General features: G+C 36.5%; 1 protein-coding gene and 1 pseudogene across 2 annotated transcripts in view; both read right to left on the reverse strand.

Annotated features, from left to right (window-relative positions):
* Nucleotides 1–22,348, reverse strand: part of HIVEP1 (HIVEP zinc finger 1) — a 164,698-nt gene that overhangs the window by 47,174 nt on the left and 95,176 nt on the right. The window contains exon 3 of the mRNA XM_080655043.1: nucleotides 20,935–20,988. Coding sequence (XP_080511169.1) covers nucleotides 20,935–20,988 — 54 coding nt within the window. The remainder of the gene's footprint in view (nucleotides 1–20,934; nucleotides 20,989–22,348) is intronic.
* Nucleotides 1,478–2,741, reverse strand: LOC308241533 (pre-mRNA-splicing factor RBM22-like; annotated as a pseudogene). The gene has a single exon. The product of its transcript is annotated as a pre-mRNA-splicing factor RBM22-like (transcript).

Here is a 22,348-nt window from a genome sequence, read left to right on the forward strand (position 1 = left end):
AAATAAGAATAAGGATAAAAAAGAAAAAACCAAAAGTTAAGTTAAAGAAAAAAACACACCTAGACACAGCATATTCAAACTGCCAAAAAACAAAGATAAAGAGAGAACCTTAAGGAAACCCATAGGGTCGAAAAATGTGTTACTTACAGAGAACCAAAGATAAAAATTAAAGCAGGCTTCTCAATGGAAACTATGAAGTAACATTTTAAAACTATTGTGAAAGAAAAAATAAATTGCTAACCCAGTATTCTTTTTTCCTTTTTTTTTGACATTTGGAAAATTGACCTGTTTTAATTAAAAAACAAACAAACAAACAAAAGAAACAAACAAACAAAAAAAAACATAACATCAAATTATGTTTTACCATCTACAATTCAGTTATATCCAAACATTCTAAGACCAAACAGAGTTCCCTGCCAGAGTGGGGCATTAAAATGAGACACACGAAGGTGAATGCTGAAGATCAAAGTTCCAGCCGAGGTCACAGTCTTCCATTCAAACACACTCCAAAGCTTTTCGCTTCAGTCTGTTAAAGTGTTTTACAGGAATTTCTCTTTTGTTTTTTAAATATATTTTATTGATTTTTTTACAGAGAAGGGAGAGAGATAGAGAGTCAGAAACATTGATGAGAGAGAAACATCGATCAGCTGCCTCCTGCACACTCCCTACTGGGCATGTGCCCGCAACCAAGGTACATGCCCTTGACCGGAATCGAGCCTGGGACCTTTCAGTCCAAAGGCCAGTGCTCTATCCACTGAGCCAAACTGGTCAGGGCTACAGGAAGTTCTTTAAAATAATTTCATCCGAGTCACCACGTTTCTTCATTGATACACAGCTTCATGACATTTGTTTCCATCCAAAAGGAATACAAAGTAATTTTTATTTTTGTCTCTTTTGGTAGCATAGAGAAGTAAAAGTATCAGCCAGATTCCTTTAGTAACCCATGAGGGAAGGAGAGGTTTAGAAGAGACCTGGGCAGAGCTGCCTGCTGGATTCCACTTGTCTTTCTGAGGGTGTGACTTCAGAAGTGTTAAATCACACTTATGCCACTACAATGATTAGTACTAGTAATCTTTTTTATGATAAAAAGGAAAATACCTAATGGACATAAAAAATTGGTCAAAAGATTCTTTCCGCAGGTTAATGCCCCCCCCCCTCCAAAAAATAATACAAAATGAACATATAATTGGAATGGTAACTCCATTAGATACTCCAATTCACCCCATTGCTTGCTCCCCATAGAAGAGGAACAGGCATTAAATTTTATTAGTAACGTTATAGTAGTAACCAGATGTGTCAATGGCAGCTTAAGGTCCATCAATCAAAGCATGGCTATTGTTTTCTGACTGCCAACATCTGAACACATTCAGCTACTATGGAAACTACAAAGGAAGGAAAAATGTATTTATTCCAAGATTCGTTTACTGAGATTTTTAAGCGCCCTGTCTTCTGTAGAGCCCAGAATGGTGATAATGTGCTAGGGGCTGCTGTGTTTCCCAGCATGAGCTCCCATTCTCGGAGGGTCCACAGAAGGATAGTAGATTGGTCCTGGATCCCTCATGAAAGGAGGAGGTGGTCCCATTGGGTGGAACATATGTGGCCCAAAACCAGGGGGTGGGGTTAGGGGTGGGGCAATTCCAGGGGGTGGCGGCAGGGCGATGTTCACCACAGCTGGTGGGCCACTAGGGGGCAGGTTGAAGTAGTTGGCAGAGGCTTCTTCCTCTGCTGCAGGAGGAGGAGGAAGAGCTCCTGGCGGGCCTGGAACAGGCTCCAGCTTGATGCCAGAGTCTGTGTTCCATCTGTCTCTTTTTCTTTTCCTTGGGCTGCTTGGGACCTTCCCCATTTCACATTAAGTCAAAGGCCATTGACAATTAGCTTATTAAAGGACTTCTCCGCAGCCACTTCTGCAGCCTGCCTTGTGGCAAACTGGATGAAAGCACATTACTGTCTCTGCACCACGGTGACTGGCCGAATCTCTCCAAACTGGCAGAAATGATTTCTTAGATCTGTCTCAGTAATGGTATCGCCCAGACCACCAACATATAGTGTGGTGATAGTCTTGTCCTCTGGTGGGTCCAAACGAGGCACTGTTGAAGCCCGCTTTAGAAGCTTATCTGCCACAGGGTCATTTATTCCATAATATCAGTCTTTAATGTTCTGATAAGCAAGGGGGTCATCTGGATCTGTAGGCTTCTCATGTCTGTATGGACACTCCTCTCCTCTCTTACATTCTTTCACCTAGAAGGAGCGTATGTGGGGTCGATTCCTTCTGTAATAGGGTGTGGTCCAGGCCAGTTTGAGCAGCATGCCACTGGTGGATGTGGCTTTCCCCAGCATGCCAACTGGCCGTGTTCCCTCAGAGTGAGAAATCTCCCTCTCCATATTCCGTGTGTAGTACTCTTTGTTGACATCTGATTTTGGCATGTCATCCTTAAAAGACAACCCTGCATCACGAACCTGGATGGCAGGCCATACTCTAGATCCAAGAGGCAAGTCTCACAGACATTCTTCAATTTACTACAGGTTTGGCACACTTCAGTCTTCTTGAAATGCATGTGGACTCCGGGGCACTAGCAAAACACTGTGAATGGCCTGGCACAGATTTTGCATTCCTTCCCATACTTTTCTTTGGTCATTCGGATATATGGGTTTTCTCCAAGACACATCTGGCACAGAATGGGGAAGTCCGCATCCTCCCAGTTCTGCCTGTTGTAGGTGTTGGAACCCAGAGAAGTCGCCATCTTGAGAGCCTAACCCAGTATTCTTTATCAAGAAATAACAGCTCTCAAAAATGGTCAGTGTTACTCAGTGGTTAGAGCATCGGCCCACACCCCAAAGGGTCTCAGGTTCGATTCCCAATCAAAGGTACATGCCTGGGTTGCAGGAAGCAACCAATCACACTGATCTCTAGCTTGCTCTCTCTCTTTCCCTCCCTTCCCCCCTCTTTCTTTCCTTCCCTTCCACTCTGTCTAAAAATCAATGGAAAAAATATCCTTAGGTGAGGATTAACAAAACAAAAAAATATTTTTAATGAAGGCAACTTAAAATTTTTTCAGAAAAACCAAAGCTGAGAAAATTCATTCCAGTAGACCTGCACTGAAATGTTAAAATTTTAATTTGGATCAACACATCCTATATAATAAAAGCCTAATATGCAAATTGACCGAATGGCCGAACAACTGGTCGCTATGACATGCACTGACCACCAGGGAGCTGCCCCCTGGTGGTCAGTATGCTCCCACAGGGGGAGCGCCACTCAGCCAAAAGCTGGGCTCACAGCTGGCGAGCACAGCGATGGTGGCGGGAGCCTTTCCTGCCTCTGCTGCAGGCGGGCGGTAAGGAGTGAGGGGTCCTGGACTGTGAGAGCCCTGGACTGCGAGAGGGATGTCTGACTGCCAGCTTAGGCCTGATCCCCAGGGTTGGGCCTCTAGTATAAATGAAGAGCTCTGAAAAGTAATAACAAAGGGACATTTAAAAAATACTTTTAAAAAATGTCACCACTTTAAAATACAGGCAGTCCTCGGGTTACGTCAGACTTGACGTACATCATTTCGTGGTTAAGTCGCCATCTCCCATTTATTTATATAAAAAAAAAAAGTTCCATCATTTCAACATATGTACATATGTGCTTTATTTTTTTTATTATTTATTTACCATAAGTAAAGGTCAGGAATTGTTATCTTTATTTCAATTTTTTTTTTTTTACTGTTTCACTTCATTACTGCTGTGTATGTGCTCCACATGAGTGATGTAGGTGCTTATGTAGGTGGGTTCCGACTTACAGAGAAAATCACATTATGTCGCGCCATAGGAAAGGATCTCCAATGTAACCCGAGGACCTACTGTACTAGTATAATGCAGTATAAAGCTGTTTTGTCCTGTATGGCAGAATGAGAGGCAAAATAATGGCTCTGCAAAATGTCCACACTCTATCCCCCAGAACCTGCAAACATCACCTCATGTGGCAAAGGAGACTTTGCAGATCTGACAGGGTTATGGACATTAAAATGGGGAAACTATCCTAGATTACCATAGGACCCCTTTAGATTTTTTTTTGAATATATTTTATTGATTTTTTTTTACAGAGAGGAAGGGAGAGGGATAGAGAGTTAGAAACATCGATGAGAGAGAAACATCGATCAGCTGCCTCCTGCACGCCCCCTACTGGAGATGTGCCCGCAACCAAGGTACATGCCCTTGACCGGAATCGAACCTGGGACCCTTCAGTCTGCAGGCCGATGCTCTATCCACCGAGCCAAACCGGCTAGGGCTAGATATTTTTTAATGTATATTTTTATTGATTTCACAGAGGAAGGGGGAGAGAGAGAGAGAGAGAAACATCAACCATGAGAGAGAATCATTGATCAGCTGCTTCCTGCACACTCCCTGCTGGGGATTGAGCCCGCAACCCAGGCATGTGCCCTTCACTGGAATCGAACCCGGGACCCTTCAGTCCACAAGCTGACGCTCTACCCACTGAGACAAACCAGCTAGGGCTAGATTTAACCAATCAATAAAAAAGAGGCAATAGAGAGTTTTGAAGTGTGAGACCTGACCTGCCATTGGTGGCTATGAAGATGAAGAAATGGGGCCATAATCCAAGGAATGCAGGTGGACCCTAAAAGCTAGGAATGGTCTTCAAGGGCCAGCCCGCCAGGAACTCAGGCCTACAGCTACAGAAATTCAACTTTACTTAGAACCTGAGTGAGCCAGGAAACAGATTCCCCCCTACTGCCTCTGAAAGACATGGCCTGCTAACATGTTGATAGCCAGTGAGACTGAGTCAGGTTTCTAACTTACACAACTATTAGATAACAAACATTTTTTTAAACTAAGTTTACAGTAATTGTTACACAGCAATAGGAATCAAATACACAAAGACACTGGGCACATGTGACTATTTAAATTTAAAAATGAAGTGTGCTGCTCAAAAGAGTTAAAAGAACATACAAAATTTCTGAAGACAACAAAATTAAACAAGAAATAAACAGCAGAAAGATGTCTGGAAAATCCCAAATATCTGGAAATTAAACAACGTATTTCTAAATTGTGTAGGGGCCAAAAAGGAAGACACAGAGAAATTAGAAAAATCAAAACAAAACTTTACGAACTAGAAAACATGATAAAAATATTTACCATGCCAATGACTCAGAATCAAACACTCAAAATTAAACACTAGAGAAATCTCCTCTGAAGTCTGAGACAACGAAAGGATTCTTTCAATAATCACTATTTTCAGGCTTCAAACTATTTTGATAATTTTTCAAACATTTAAACCATATTCAAAGATAATCAGAAAAAAATTCAGCATGAAAGAACCAACATTACAAGCAGATTGATGGGTTCAATATATTAGAATTAATATACAGGCACTTTAAAATGCTTACAGTATTTTGTTCAAAGACAAGCATATTGAAAAGCCCAGAGAATTGGAAAGTATAAAAGAGATAGCATATTTGAAAAGCCAAATATAAATTACAGAATTGAAAAAATTTAAAACTCTCTGGATGGATTTAAATTCTGATAGAACAATTGAAAACAATAGTGAACCAGGAGATAAGGAAAAAAAAAAACAAAAAAAAACAAACAGAATAAAGTACTAGGAGAAAACAAGACACAAACTCCAGAAATGATGTTCTGAAATAAAGAGGGTAAATTGCAACTGGACGCTCAGAAGGTAGGGAGGTAATGAGTTGGGTACAAGGTCTAAAAATTTTAGAAATAATAAAACACATGAATCTATAGATCAAGAGTGCTATCAACCATAAGGTATAGAGAAGTTACATCTATATGCATCACTGTCAAACTGCCCAAGTCAAAAACAAGACCAGAAACCATAAAAGTACCAGAAAAATATATTCATAAAAGAAAGATTATCTTCAAACAAGCAATTAGACTTAAATTGCTATCTCAACAGCACCAATGTGCTCAAGAAAAGAATATGCCAAACTAGAATTCTATGCTTCTGTATTTAGCAAAACATTTTTTCAAGAATAAAAAGAAATATTATTTTAAATAAATGATACTTGAAATTATTTGTCACAACAAATAATTTAGACCTGCTCTAATGGAAAACTAAGTACTATTCTTCAAGTAAAATAAAATTATCTCAAATAAGAAATTAGAGATGTAAGACAAAATGATGAGCAAAAAAAAGTGCTTAATATGTGGATAAATCAAAATGAGTAGGAACTGTACGAAAAATAACAAAGTGAATAGAGTTCAAATACATGATAATAAGAGCATGAAACCCCAAGCAGGGTAAAAGGATAAGCCCATAAAAGAGGAAAGAACAAATGTATGAAGAGCCTTGAGAGCTGGAGTCAGTATATTGTACAACAGCAACCTCTGAGGACATCCCATGCCTCATTAAAGGTGCATCAAGCATAGGATCAGAGCAGTTCTTAGTTTTAAAAAGGCAAGATGCAATATTAAACTTTTACAACATAACAGGTAACAAAATACATTAAAAAAAACTGTTCAAAAGAAACAGAAAAATAATTATGGGGTGGGGGGGAAATTGGAATTCATGATTAACAGGCTAAAGTTAACAAACAGAAAAAAGAAATGTAGTAGAATAAACACATACTAAATTCCACATCTTACAAACCTTTATCACAAATATAAAGTTTCCAAAAAAAATTTAAACACTATGGGATTAGAGTATGGGATGGCATGTGAGGCCTTTAATTCAACTCATCTAAATTCATTGTGCACAGATATAAATGTGTAATGAAGTACTTGACACTAAAGTAGATCAAGATCAAGTAGCAAAATAAAAAACCAACAAATAACTGCTTATTTAATAATTGAAAATAGCACATCAAAATCTAGTAGATATAACAAAATAGATACTAAAATATTTGTATAATAAATGATTCAAAGGCAAATAATACTCTGGAACATTTTATATGTAAAAAATGTGCTAAGCAGTCAATACTCTGATTTCAGAGAAATAATTAGACTGTAGGAATATAGAAAAATAAAATCAAAACAAAATTAAAATAAGTAAGTCAAATTGAAAAATTTTTAAGTAAAGTAAGTAACACTTATCTTTGAAAAACATTTTTTTCTCAAGTATTTTTATTGATTTTTAGAGAGAGAGGAAGGGAGAGGGAGAGAGATAAAGAAACATCAAAGTGCGAGTGGAACATATATAGGCTACCTCCTGCACATACTCCCACAGGGGATGGAGCCCGAAACCCAGGCATGTGCCCTGCCTGGGTATCAAACCAGCAATATTTCAATGCATGGGTCAATGACCAACCAACTTAGCCACACCAGCCAGGGCAATCTTTGAAAATTTTAATTAAATATAATTGCAACACTAGAACAAAATGGCTACACCAGTATTTCAGCATTTATTTTCTATAATACTAAAAACTGAGTAAATTGTATTCAAGCTTTAAACTAAATTTTTAATACTCTTCTAATAAAAGCAAATCATAAACATATTTTATTTGATGTTTTGTAAGAAGTTTATAAGAGCTAACATTATTCTGATATGTTCTATGTATTACAATATTAATAATTACTTAAAAGAAACTGAACACTATTAAAATAAAGAATATTAAATTAACATAAAAAACAAATTAATACTCAATCTCTTTTAGAAGTATATCCTTAGGAAATAACAAAGTAATGACACTGAGTCACAAGTATATTTTCATCCTGAAATTTCAAATTGCTAAAATGTTCTGAATCTACCTTACTCAAAAGAAAGGGTAGAAAAGGTGAAGGAATTAAGCAAAAACAAAAATAAAAACTGACAGACAACAGTATGGTGATTACATGAGGAAAGGGACATGGAGGTTGGCAGCAGAGGGTAAAGGGGGGATAAATGGTGAATCAAAGGAGACTTCACTTTGAGTGGTGAACAAACAATACAATATACAGATGATGTGTTATAGAACTGTACACCTGAAACCTATATAATTTTATTAACCAATGTCACCCCAATAAATTTAATTAAAAAATTTTTAGAAGGAGACAAGACAGTTATTCCAAATATATTTCTCTATCTTCAAATTCCTCTCGATTACTTAAGGAAATGATTCTGAACAACTTTTTGTTCTTTTATAGAAATTGTAGTCTTGAAAAAAAAATTCTCCTTTTGTTTCAAAGAAAGGATTTTCATTGGGCCATATCTTTGTTTCCTCATGTATAGAGAATCTAATGTAGGATTCTTTTTATCAATTTCATAGCAATGTTCACAGTCTACTTGTTTTGAAAATCTGAATCGTTTGCACATAAAAATACTATACTTAAGTTTCCTCCTCCTCTGGGGGATTACACAGGACCAGAAAAACTTTCTCACTAAGTACAATTTTTGTTACTGATTTCTAACTTTGTTACATAGTGGTCAGAGAACTTTGTGTTGTTTTAGTCCTCTTGAATTTATTGGAAAATCATTTTTGGACTAAGTTATGGCTTATCCTGGAGAATGGTCCATCTTCACTGGAGAAGATTGCGTATTCTGCTATTGCTGGTGGAATGTTCCATAGATGTCAGTTAGGTCTAGTTGGCTTATTTTGTTAAGTCTTTTATTTCTTTGTTGATCTTCTGCCTATTCCATCCATTATTGAAAGTGGGGTACTGAAATCTCCAATTGTACTGCTGAATTTTCTATTTCTAACTTCACTTCTATCAGTTTTGCTTCATATATTTTGGGGCTCTGTTGTTAAGGGGATATATGTTCATAACTGTTGTATCTTCCTGAGAAATTGACTCATTTCATTTGAAAATGGAAAATGGTTATCTCTAGTATCATTTTTTAAAGTCTCTTTTGTCTAGTATTAGCATAGCTACTCCAGCTTTCTTATGTCTGTTGTTTGCATGACATATCTTTTTCCTTCTTTTTACTTTCAAATCCAGTAGTGCCTTGAAATCTAAAGTGTGTCTCAGTGTAGACAGCATATAGCTAGATGTTGTTGTTTTTAATACAGTCTGATAAGCTCTGCCTTTTGACTGAATTTAATCCATTCACATGTAATACTATTAGACACAGCTGAATTTATCTCTGTCATTACTTTTTGTTTTCGATGTATCTTATGTCTTTTTGTTCCTATACTTCTCCTTTACTGCTTTATAAGTGAATATCTTCTAATATAACATTTTAATTTCTTTAATGGTTTTTCCACTAATTTTTTTAGTTATTTCCTCTTTGGCTTACCTTACATTTTAACTTATCAGAATCTACATCACATTTATACTAACTTAATGCCAGTGAGACATAAAAATGGTACACCTACAAAGCTCAATTCTCTTTTCCCTTTTGTGTGGTATTATACATACCACATTGAAAAATATCACACTCCAACCATACATTGTTATAATTACTACTTTACATAACATCTCTTTTAAATATGCCACTAAGAGAAGAGCAAGTAAATACAACATTTATATTAACCTTCTTATCTACCCTGTAGACAAGCACTTTTACCTGACTTCTAAGAAGCACCTCAAAGAAAGTGATAAGAACCTTGTACTTCAAGTCACTTATTTATATAGAAAATGCCTATGCCAGTGGTCGGCAAACTGCAGCTCGCGAGCCACATGCAGCTCCCGAGTCGCGGTTTGCCGCTCTGTTGACTAATGAGTTTGCTGACCACTGCGTAAGGCATTAATCTTACCCAGAAGTTTTGACTTCAGGTTAAAGACATTATTAGTACATTATTAAAATGTTTTTAAGTGTTTTTCCCTAAGGCAGTGGTCGACAAACTCATTAGTCAACAGAGCGGCAAACCGCGGCTCGCGAGCCGCATGTGGCTCGCGAGCTGCAGTTTGCTGACCACTGGTAAGCATATGCATGAGGTCAGTTACCTCAGAATTGAAGAGAATAAATTGTACATAACCTATTTTCTTTACAAGATCATTCTTCTATGAACCCCCAAAATGCATTCCTTTGTTTTTCACAATCCTCAGGGACACTGTCCTCAAAGCAGCTCATATCCGCACATAATTACCTGAAAACCATTTCATCTCTCGTCAAAAAATGAAACACTAGATATAAATACATACTTTATACAATCTCAAAAAATGTGTTTTGAACATTTTATTCTCCCTGAAATCATGATGCCTCATCTAATCAATTTTGAGAGCACAGTGTCATGACAACTGGCAGTGGCTTTCTCCCTTTCTAAATGGTGTATGAAATTATTGCGCATCTTCCAATCAATAGCATTTTTAAGTCATTGGAATGTGCTATAATAGCACAAAGGATGAGAGCCTTTCTATAAATCCTATAAAAATAAAATGTTGGTAGCTATTTAAGTCTCTGACTCAAAACTTATTATTAAATGGATAGTTATCAGTAACACTATTAGAAAATATTGAGAATTTTAACTTCTCATATTTTGTAGGAAGCAAAGTTTTAGTGTTTTGTATTTAAATACGAGGACAGAATACTTAAAGACACGTATTTTACATTAACGCACTGAAAATGCTTTATTTATAATAATGCCTATCAACTTCCATAAAGCTGGCACAGTTTATCTGAAAGGCAATGATATCTTGGGATTTTTAAATCTTAAAATATTGACAGGATTGACATATGATACCTTTAACTCATACACATGGTACAAATAATTAAAACAATACTATTTCCTGTAATTCAAGCAACTAGCATTGTCTATCATGCTAACAGAACGCTTCACGAGACCAGACTATTTAAATTTGAGATTCCAAGTAATATTATATGGAGATGGATTTCTTTAGTGAAAAATAGAAAATCTGTTGCTGTTTTCCCCAGGGAAATTTGTTAGGCACTGCTGCCGGTCTCCATAAAACCTCATGAATTTTGATTCTACCAATTCAGATTTTATGATAATTTGGGCAGAAACTGAGCTAAAGCTTATGGGTTCCTTTAGGATTTAGACTTTTGCTTCCTATCTATTTGCCAGGGCTAAAAAAAATGGCTGATACATAATAAAAATTTACTGAGTACAAGATTGAAGTAACAACTTTACAAGAAAAACATGACAAATTTTCTAGAACGCTTAATATTAAGAACATATAAACATTTTATTTAAAATAAATACCCATTAACATGCTTATTTTAATACACTGTTCCCCAGTAATTAATTTATAAACCCAGGAATAATGACTTGTCAAAAATATACATTTAACTAGTTAGCATTCCAATAATCTATCTATATAAAACCCTAATATGCAAATAGACCGAACAGAGGAATGACTGGTCACTATGACACACACTAACCACCAGGGGGAAGACATTCAATGCAGGAGCTGCCCCCAACCCACAGGCCCCGACCAGCAGCAGCAGCAGGGGCGGGGGCGGCGAGTGGGTGGTGCCAGGCCAAGACAGGTGAGAGCAGGGACCCCAATCACCTCGCCGGTCGCCCCACAGATCGGCCCTGATCCCCGGCCAGGCCTAGACACCCTACCAGTGCACTAATTTCATGCACCGGGCCTGTAGTATATACTATATGTATAGCAGAGGCCCAGTGCACGAAATTTGTGCAAGAGTAGGCCTTCCTTCCCCTGGCTGCTGGCTCCGGCTACCCTCTGGCAACTGAGACCTGGGATTCCCTCGCAGCCCCAGATTCGTCAGGAAGGTCATCCAGTCTAATTAGCATACTATGCTTTTAATATTATAATGTTAGTATGTACTCAGTCCCAGGCTGTTGGTTATTTGTTTTCTTATTGTTTCAAATGTATGTTTTGTTCTCCCTTAAACCCATGTTAAGCTTCGTCTTTTATTTCTTAATAAATATAATTAGTATAATGAAAGAAAAATAATAAAATTACAAAGTTGGCTTCAATTTCATACTTTTACAATGGGCCAGATGTTCTCATTATATTTCCAGTTACCCCAGATATGTACTCTATGAACTTAAAAAAGTTATATTATCTAAGATGGCATAAAAAATGGCCATTGAAAAACTTACGTTCAGAATTTTTTATTGAAATTTTTTTTAGAGAGAGAGAGAGAAAGAGGAAGAAAGAGGAAGAGAGGAAGAATGACAGAGAGAGAGAGAGAGAGAGAGAGAAACACTGATTTGTTGTTCCACTTATTCATGCATTCATTAGTTGATACTTGTATGTGCCCTGACTGGGGATCAAACCCACAACTTTGGCATACTGAGATGATGCTCTAACCCAGTGGTCGGCACTGCAGCTCGCAAGCCACATGCGGCTTTTTGGCCCCTTGAGTGTGGCTCTTCCACAAAATACCACGGCCTGGGCGAGTCTATTTTGAAGAAGTGGCGTTAGAAGAAGTTTAAGTTTAAAAAATTTGGCTCTCAAAAGAAATTTCAATCGTTGTATTGTTGATATTTGGCTCTGTTGACTAATGAGTTTGCCGACCACTGCTCTAACCAAATAAGCCCAGCCAGGGCCCCAAATTTTATTTTTTTAATGCAACAAAATATTTCCAGTTGAATTCAATCTATGATAGATTGGTTATATAACTTAATTAAACAGATCTTTAAGATGGAGTAGAGTTATGGAGCAACACTCTTTATGTGGCATAAAAAATTAGACACTCAGAAAGAAGGTGGTCTGGATGAGTTATCAAGAAAATGGCCTTTGTTAGCTGCAAGATTTTTGCCTGCATAGCAGGACTTTGTGGGTAAACAAGATCTACTCGAATTGTTTGGGTCTGATAGAATCACCTAGATTTGATTACTAAATTGAATTCACCAACAGATTTCCAGGAAACAGGATCACTAGAAACATCAAATACAAAATAATCTATTCCTATAGAGCAGTATTAAAATATTTCTTGGGTTAAACCGCTGAAACCAAAGTTTCAAAATGCAACAGCTCAACACTAAGAAAGTTCAAGTTGACTCCAGTTCACCATGGGTGCTCTGTGCTCAGTTCCATGCACCTTTGCAAGAACCTGGACTGATGGCAGCTTTGACATCTTCAACATGCGGCTTTCAGGGGTAGTTTGGTATCACCGGCCCACTTTTCATCAGTAAAGTGAAAGAGTATGAAGGAACAGTTGGGTTGGGGGAGGGGTGGTTATACATCAGGCTTGGAAGCGGCACACGGTACATATGGCCAGTCCATGACCATACCTAACTACAGAGGAAGCTGGGAAATATATCTAGTTGGGTGCCCAGGAGAAAGGGAAGAAGAGATTCAGGTGAACAGCTAATGTCTCTGTCACAAAAGTCGTTCAACAAGCAGGTCTTCTATAGCCTCTGTAATGTGAGCCTCAAGTCTTATGAAAACAAAAGGGCAGTTTGGAGGAGTAGCAGTTAGGTTTTGGGAATCAGATGGCATTAGGCTGGGTGACCTTGGCAGGGTTTGTCCCATCCTTTTGGGACCACAGCTCTTTCAACCAGAGAAGAATTCTCTCAGAGTTTTAGCTCCTGCTGTTCCCTATAGACGTCATTGCAGCTGCCTCAGCTATAGCACATTAGGAGCTGGGACTGAGCACAATGTAAAAAACCCACACAAAACAGTGATTTCTCCACCACTCTCTCTGGTTGTTGGGAGACCTTTTTCCTTCTCTTCAAGCCCAAACAAGAGGACTTCTCCTGGAGCTCTCTGTTGGCACCTATGTCCATGTCCACGGTCTCCGCTGTCCTGAGCCCAGCCCAGGAGACACAGAGAAAAAGGCATGGGACACTAATGGCCTGTTTGATGGCACTTCCAATTGTCATCTTCCTCCCCAACCAACCAGCTCCTCTTTCCTCTCCAAATTCCTCCCTGCATGCTAAGTTCAGTGGCATGTGCCATAGGAGACACTGGATGAAGGATGTTCACTCCATCTTACCCTAAACTGGACCCTGCATTATTAATTTTATACTTGCTTAAATTCTCATCTATAATAATAAAAGCATAATATGCTAATTAGACCAGAAGTCCGTCTGGACGACCTTCCGGATGAAGCCGGGGCTTCGAGGGAAGCCTGGGTCCCGGGTTCTGGCAGCCAGAGGGAAGTCTGGGTCCCGGTGTCAAAGGGAAGCCAGTGCCAGCAGCTGGGGGAAGAAAGGCCTACTCTTGCACAAATTTCATGCATCCGGCCTCTAGTTTAAGTATAAAACAAAAGCAACAACAAAAACTTCAAGAAATATGCTGTAGTTTCCTTAAGTATTCTTAACGTCAAGATGAAATAATATTGTGTAACTGGCAGCAGTTGGGAAGGAAACGGGAGGGGAGGAAGTTTAAATATGCTGATTTTCTCATTTTTCATAGTTACAAATATATCTGAAGTAGCTAAAATTCAGGAAGAATCCACAGAGAAGCTAATAATGATGGTTGCCTGATCTCACTCAGCTTGTGTTAGACTGCATTAGTTGTTCAAATTATTTGTTGCTTCCACCTATTCTCCTTTGCCATTCTTCCCAGTAGACCAAATATATTTCTTTATTTTATTCAGTTTGGGTTTGACCTTTCTGCTTTGACCAAATAAATGTGAGTAATGACATGGACCATAATGGAGCATAAACTTAAAATGCACCTGCATGGTTTGGCCCTGCCTCTCTTCTTCCTGCCAGGACTGGGTTCTAGGTGGGTCATAATGTATTCGTTGTTAGACTTGGGGTAACAAACCAGGAACTACACTGTAAGGGGTGATAGCTTGGAGAATTTGGTAGGCAGGTGGTATGAATACATAGATGGAGGGAGAGCACAAGAATGAAGTAGAAAATGGAGATAGAGGCACATGTCCTGACTCTGGATGACTGTGGGTGGAGGTCCTATCCCACTGCCATTAAAAAGCACTCTCCTTCCTTTTCTGGGCAGAGCTGGATCCCTCCGAAGCCTCACATCATTAGCTTGGTACCCTAGGTGTACCGTATGTTACTGAGGAGACAAAACAGGGCATCCTATATAATAAAAGCCTAATATGCTAAGTGTCTGGTTGGCCATTCAACCAATCAAAGTGTAATATGCTAATGATATGCTAAGACTGCTCAACTGCTTGCTATGAGGTGCACTGACCACCAGGGTGCAGTCGACCAGGTGCTATGACGTGCACTGACCACCAGTGATTTCAATAGAAAAGAATAAAGGCTTAAGAATGAATAAGCCCAGTTTTCAACTTAAGAAATTTGATAACAGAATAAACCCAAAGAAAAACAGGGGAAAAGATAATAAAGACCAAAAAAATTTTTAATCCTCACCCAAGGATATGCTTTAAAAAAAAAAAAATTATTTTAGAGAGGGTGGGGGGAGAGAAAGGGAGAGAGAGAAACATCGAACTGAGAAGGAAAAATGATTGGTGGCCGTCCACAGGAGCCCAACAGGGGATCAAACCCAAAACCTGGGTATGTTCCCTGACCGGTATTCAAACATGAGACCTTTTGGTGCAGGGGTCGATGTTCCAACCAACTGAGTGCCACACCAGCTAAGGCAATAGCAAAATTTGATAAAACTGAAAAGGATGATACAAGAGAGTATCAAGAAAGTCAGAAGTTGATATAACAAAAAGGGGGTAAAACAGACAAACCCCTGGCAAAACTAATCAAGAGAGAAAAGGCATGAATGAACAAAACTAACAAAGAAAAAATGGAGACATAACTAGAGATCCATCGGAAATAAATGAGAGTAGGAGAATGCCATGAGTGATTTATTGTCACTAAATAGAATACTTAATATTATACAAAATATATAATTTATTGTCTGATTGAAGAGAAGAAAGCTTGAATAGTTCTGTATCATTAAATACACTGACATTGTACTTAAAAATCTATCCTCAACCCCTCTGAAAAGTCAAAATATATTCTAAAACATGCCTATAAAGCTACCATTTCAATATTAAACAAACACCTCCAGGCAGATACAGTTCTCCGATAACCTTAACACAAACCAGACAAGGACAATCATAAGAAAATAAAGAGACTCATGTTCAGTATCTCTTGAACATGAATACAGAATTCAACAAATATTAACAAATCTATCAGTATGTTTAAAAAGATCAAACATCAAGACCAAATTGGTTTCATTTTATTTAAAAAACGCAAGGTTTAAACATTAGAATATGAGAATAAAGACCATAAGATTACTTCTACAAATGAAGAAAAAGCATTTAAGAAAGAGCCCCTTAAGATGTTTTAAATCTCATAAAAAATAGAAGATAACCTCCTTAAACTATTAAAACAAACAAAAATACTGAATCCCCCTCCCATAAAAAGACACCAAATATTTTAATGTTGAAATTAGAAGAATTCCCTGTAACATTAAGAACAAGTCAAGAATGCCTACCATTCTTTTGGCACTCTACAGGAGACAATTGGGTAAAACAAGAAGAATAAAAGAAGTGAAAAAGAATTACTATTTTAAAAAGGAAGAAACAAAGCTTTCATTACTCCTAGATGATATGACTGTTTATAAGAAACTCTAAAGCATCTGTGAACAAATTTTCAGAATGAATGAGGTTAGCCAGGGGGCTTGAAATACGATGAATATACAAAAATGCTGCACTTCTATTTGCCAACAAGAGCTAGAAAATGATTTCTCTCCCCCCCCAAACACACAATTAATATAACCAGCAAATAAATAAATAAAGTCCTAAGAAATATAAGGAATAATTGTAAGACATTAAAAAATACAAGTATTAAAAATATACCATCTACTATCTTTATGGATAGGAAGGCTGAAAATTGTGACTATAGTCAGTTTGCCCCAAATTCAATGCAATCTCAAGCAAAGTTCCAACAAGTTTTTTAAAAGCTGATTCTAAAATTTAAACGGATAAGCAAAAAACTAGATATTGGAACCCTAACTCACACCATACTTTTAAAAAATCAACTCCAGACAAATTTTTAATGTGAATGTGAAAATATTTTTAGAGAAAACAGAAAAATATATAAGATCTTGTGGTAATAAAGAATTTATTAAGATAAGCACACAAAAATCCACCCCCCCAAAAAAAAAAAACTAATGGTAAAAGAAAAAGATTGATAGGTTGATAATATTAAAAACCAAGAACTTCTGTTTATTAACAGGGACTCTAAAGAAAGAGAAAAATCAAGCAAAAAACTATAGCACATAAAATGGATAAAGGGTTATCTAAAATATATTAAAATTTTTTAAATGCATAAAAGATACCAGCAAGCATTTCAAGAAGTGCAACTAAAGGCATGTTTGACATTACAACATTAGTATTCAGGAAAAAATAAATCAAGAGCAGAACAAAATAATATTTTATATTCACTCAACTAGTAAAAAACAAAAAAGACAGACAATATGAAGCACTGAATAGCACAAAATGAATTCTTACACTCAACTTTTTGTAAAACAATTTAGCATCACCTTATGAAGATGACTACCGACATTCCCTAAATAGTCCACACATGTGCACTGAGATATGAGAATAATCATAGCTGCAGTGTTTGTGACAGCAAAAAGGTAGAAGTAATTTGAATCCATCAACAACAGAATGGAGGAACAAATCATTGCACTGAATGAAGTATTATTCAGCAGTGAAAAGAAACAGCTACATCCAACAAAATGTATGAATCTTAGAAACAATGCTGAGTAAAAAAGTTGTTACAATTATGTAATTTTATTCTTCAAGCTCAAACTCAGCCAAAACTAAAAAGTAAACTCTTCAACAATATATAATTAATTCTCAGAACCACTAAAATGATGAACACTAAATTGAGGACAGTAAATACCACTACAGAGCAGGCAGTGGGCTACGATAAAGACTAGCATGCGGGTTTATGCAACAGTATTAGCAATATGCCAGTTCTTAAATTGGGTATTAGCATCAAAGACTACCATGTTATTTTTATGTTTTATAATTTCAGATCTTACATATGTTAATTTTTATGTAAAATACTGTATGATAAACTTTAAAACAGTTTTGAAGCTTGATTCAAGAGACAGCACATAAACATTCTCCTAATAAACTGATCTGTATTTCTTCCCGGTTTATCTTACACATATTTCTCCAGTACCACGTCAGTGACATTCACTATCTTATTTATTTATTTATTTATTATTTTTATTTACTGATTTGAGAGAGGAAGGGAGAGAGAGAAACATCAATTTGTTATTCCACTTATTTATGCTTTCATTGGTTGACCTGGGATTGAACACCCAACCTGGGTATATCTGGATAATGTTCTAACCAACCAAGCTACCTGGCCAGGGCCTTCCTATGTTATTTAACTGATGCACAATAATTTTATAAAGAGTGTCAAACACACTGGATATTAAGAACAAGTAAATAGCACTGTAAGAAATAATGTAATGACAATTAGGAGAACTGTGTGAATGTTGCATGCTACATTTTCCCCAAAATTGATTAAAATCAAAATAAATCAAAGTAATCTGATTTTCATTCATGAACACAAAGAAAGAATAAAATACATTAGCACAATTTAGTTCACTTCTACATTCTATTGGTGTGCAATAGGCAAAAGTAAGTTTGACAGTATATTACACAGATTAACCTTTCCTTAAAACTTTAGAAAACAGGAAAGAGAGCCATTACAATCTATCAATGAGCAAGTTTTTTGTGTTTTCTTTTTAAAGTCTAACCATTATGTTAACTGCTTCTGAAGATAAATTAGCTACTTGTCCTAATGGTTTAAAAAAAAAAGAGTGGAGAAAGAACCTTAAAATAAGTTAAAGACCACAGAATCTACAATGCAGACAAAGCCTTAGAACCTTCTGTGAGCACTGTAGAAAAAAAGCCAGATGTAGAAAAAAGTCAAACTTGCAGAGAAAAATAAAAGCACTGAAGAAATACTGGAAAAGTGATCTTAGATGAGTCATTTTAATCAATAACAATAAATAACTCCATTTTTAAGTATAGTCTTCAAAGGAAGTAATAAACTTCTTTTAATAAAATAGCTCAGCAAGCAAAGATGTGAGAAATCTCAACACCTATGTTACGAAAAGATTTTTATCCCATGGTGTTAAAGACAACACCTTAACACAAACTCCTTAATTATTTGAGAGAAAAACTATTTTATTTTTAATTTGCCCAGAATGTGTATGTAAAAATGAAAGCCAAATAGTAATTCTAAGCAGTGAATTGCACAGAACAATGCTCATTTGGTATTCATCCTAGGTCTTAAGTAAGTATAGCCTGCCAAATGTAGCTCACTAGATTATTCTAAACCTCATTATCCACTTTCTTTTTCTAGAACCTTTGTTCCATTTCCTCCTTCCCACCAGGCATTTAGTTCACTTTTCTTCAAACTGTCACAGGAGTAAGAAAGAAGGAAAAAGAAGATAAGCACACATTTATTTTGCTACTTGAAGCAGCTCTAAGTCATTACTAGATGTGAAAAAGGTTAACTATGTAAAGGGAAGTTTAAGATCTATCATAGCCTAAGTATCTTACATGCTTTCTGCCTACAGCAATGTGGGGAAGGGATCTATAGTCAGCTTTTCAATGGGACAGCATGGCTATGGTGACTTCTCTGCTCTTTCTAGATTTGCTTTTCCTCAAGAATGTCATTAAAGATCCTATTTGACATGGACCTTCCATAGATTCCATGGAAGGAGGAGATGGGGGCAGAGGAAAAAGGAGAAGGAGCACACTTCTTTAAGGTTGCTGCACATCACAGCATAACTATTCATACCAATACCAAATAATCTTGGGGATTTCACAGCCTGGTCCAAGGGATGGAGAACATGGGCAGACAGAGATTATTCCCACTAAAAATACCTAGTTAGGAACCTAACCAGATTTTAAGATATTTTTCTTAAAAAAGACTTTCAACTGAAATCCTACATGGCTAATCCATTCACTCTGTCAAAATATACCACTCTAATTAGAAGATCTAACAGGGACAAAGTAATAATAAATCATGAAATATAAATACCATAAAGAAAACTTTCTATCCTTTTAATCAATTTTACTCATTAACAGATAGTGCTGGAACTACCCACCTTACTGTCTTCCCTCCCCACAAACTGTTGTACGTGGAATTTTTTTTCATATTACTTGGACAAATAATACGCTTTCTATGAGGAAAACCAATTTTTGCCTTTAAACTTATTTTTTATACAAAATTATACCCACTAAAATTAGCAAAAGGACACAAAGACATATAAATAAAATTTTATCATTGAACAGATATATCTGTATATAAATCTTTTCAAACTTGATCAAATCCTATATATGGATGTGTATGTGTGTGCACGCGCATGTGCATGTGCTTTTGTATGCTTTGGATCCAACAAAAAAATTGTATCATATTTTACATGCTATATTGCAATTTCATTCTCATTTAGCAACAAATTCTCACAGTCAACTTAAATAACATTTTAAAAAAGCTGTATAACATCCAACATATTAATTTACTACAATGTATTCAATTTCTCCTACACTGGCTAGCATTTAGGTTATTATAGTTGTCTTAGGTCTTGGTCATTTCAAAAAATACTGCATTATATTAGCGTACAGTACACACACACACACATGAACACAGTCATTAGCATCCATTATACTGTTTCTATTACTGCTATGGGACAATCTCACAGACTCTCAAAAGAGCTGCAACAATCCTCACTCATACCAGCACTTTCACTCCTGCAACAATCGCACTCCTATCAGCAACACATTAATATGTAGGAAACTATTGTAGAATATGCTATGTGGCTAAAACATCTCATAAAGCAAAGTCACATACTTTTAGGTATCAATTTTTTAAATATATTTTTATTGATTTCAGAGAGGAAGGAGGAGGGAGAGATAGAAACATCAATTATGAGAGAGAATCGATTGACTGCCTCCTGCATGCCCCACATTGGGAATGGAGCCAGCAACCTGGGCATGTGCCCTGACCGGGAATTGAACCGTGACCTTCTGGCTCACAGATCAATGCTCAACAACTGAGGCATGCTGGCTGGGCTAGGTATCAATTCTTTTAAAGTGATTTTTAATTGTGTGATATGCTTACACCAATTGATTTAGCAAAGCTGCAGTTATAAGGTGTCTATATAAGAATCTCTGCAAGAATAAAGTTTATACTGGAGTTGATTTTAATTTACCTTTTTTTGATACTTCTGCCCCATTAAGTTCTTTTTGTGCTTCTTCAATTTTGTCTAAGAAAAACAAAGAAAATTTTGTAAATAAACTTATCATATACAAATAAGAAGTCAGTAAAATAAACATACTTCCTATAAACAGTTCCTAACACACAGGAATAAGTATTTGTTAAATGGATTATTTATGAAACAAATATGCATAAACTGGTAAAGTAATGACATATTTTCTTTTAAAATTATACTTACAATTTAATCGTCTTAGTCACAAAGACCACTTCCAATTAATTAATGTTTCCATGATATGAATAATTAGTGCATTTAAAATACTGAACTACAGTTAAAAATATGTAGTTGCTTAATAAAAGTAACAAAATAATACTTTCCTGATGAAGATATGTAAATGCCCAAAGGGATTTTAGCAGATAACAAATGCCTATTAGCTTAGAAAAGTCCAAGCAAAATCCACAGATGGCCTAAGACCTAAGTCGAACATGGAAGAAAGAAAAATAAAGGAAATGAGCTAAATAGCGCACAACACCCATCACTTTTGCCAACTCCTGATAACAGGACAGATTTATCTATGAATTGTGTGGTTAGAATAGTGCATTAAAGAGATACTATAAAAAAACTAATGACTACATTCATGAGAAATTCCAAGCCAAAACCTCCTGTCTATGCCACTTCTGAAGTCCTGTTCTATAGGAACAGAAAATAAATGTTTACTGGTGTTTTAAAAACAATAATTAATGACTAAAGAACTGTTACCTGTGCACAAAGTTTGAAAGATTAGGTATAACCCAGGAGCAATAACTAACAAAGACTTGGGAGGGCTGCTTAAGGAAGGAAAGGGAGAGGGCGGCAACTGAGGGCCTACAGTTCTTCCATCTAAGGCTTGGCAAACTGGATTTTGTAAATTAGTACATGTTCTATTTGGATAACAATTAATTTTAATTTTATAAAGATATACATATTTGATGACTATGACAGTAACCAACACCAAGTTTTCAATACAGGGGTCTATGTACTAACTATAATTGTAAAAGTTATAAAAATTCCCAAGATACTATTTTGTACTGAAATAAATACAGTACCAATAATTATATAGTATTTTAGATAGTCCATGGAAGTATAGTTTAAATGCTTTCAAAATACTGATACTTCAGCCATTTATGCCTTCTGGCATATACAATCAGCCCTCAAATGATCTCTGATGATAAACCTACCACTACCAGCCATAGTAGATGTTACCTCCAAAATGACATCCTTCCAAATAAATAAAAGACACAGATCCCACCAAAGGCCCTTTCAACTTTGGACTACCTGCCTCTTCCCCCATCAATCTTGCTGAAAAGGCCAGAAATTCAGAAAACCTTTGATATACTGATCAAACTTCTTTCAGTTGCATATTTCTCCATCC

Source organism: Plecotus auritus, assembly GCF_963455305.1.
Source record: "Plecotus auritus genome assembly, chromosome: 2".
Taxonomy (NCBI): Eukaryota; Metazoa; Chordata; class Mammalia; order Chiroptera; family Vespertilionidae; genus Plecotus; species Plecotus auritus.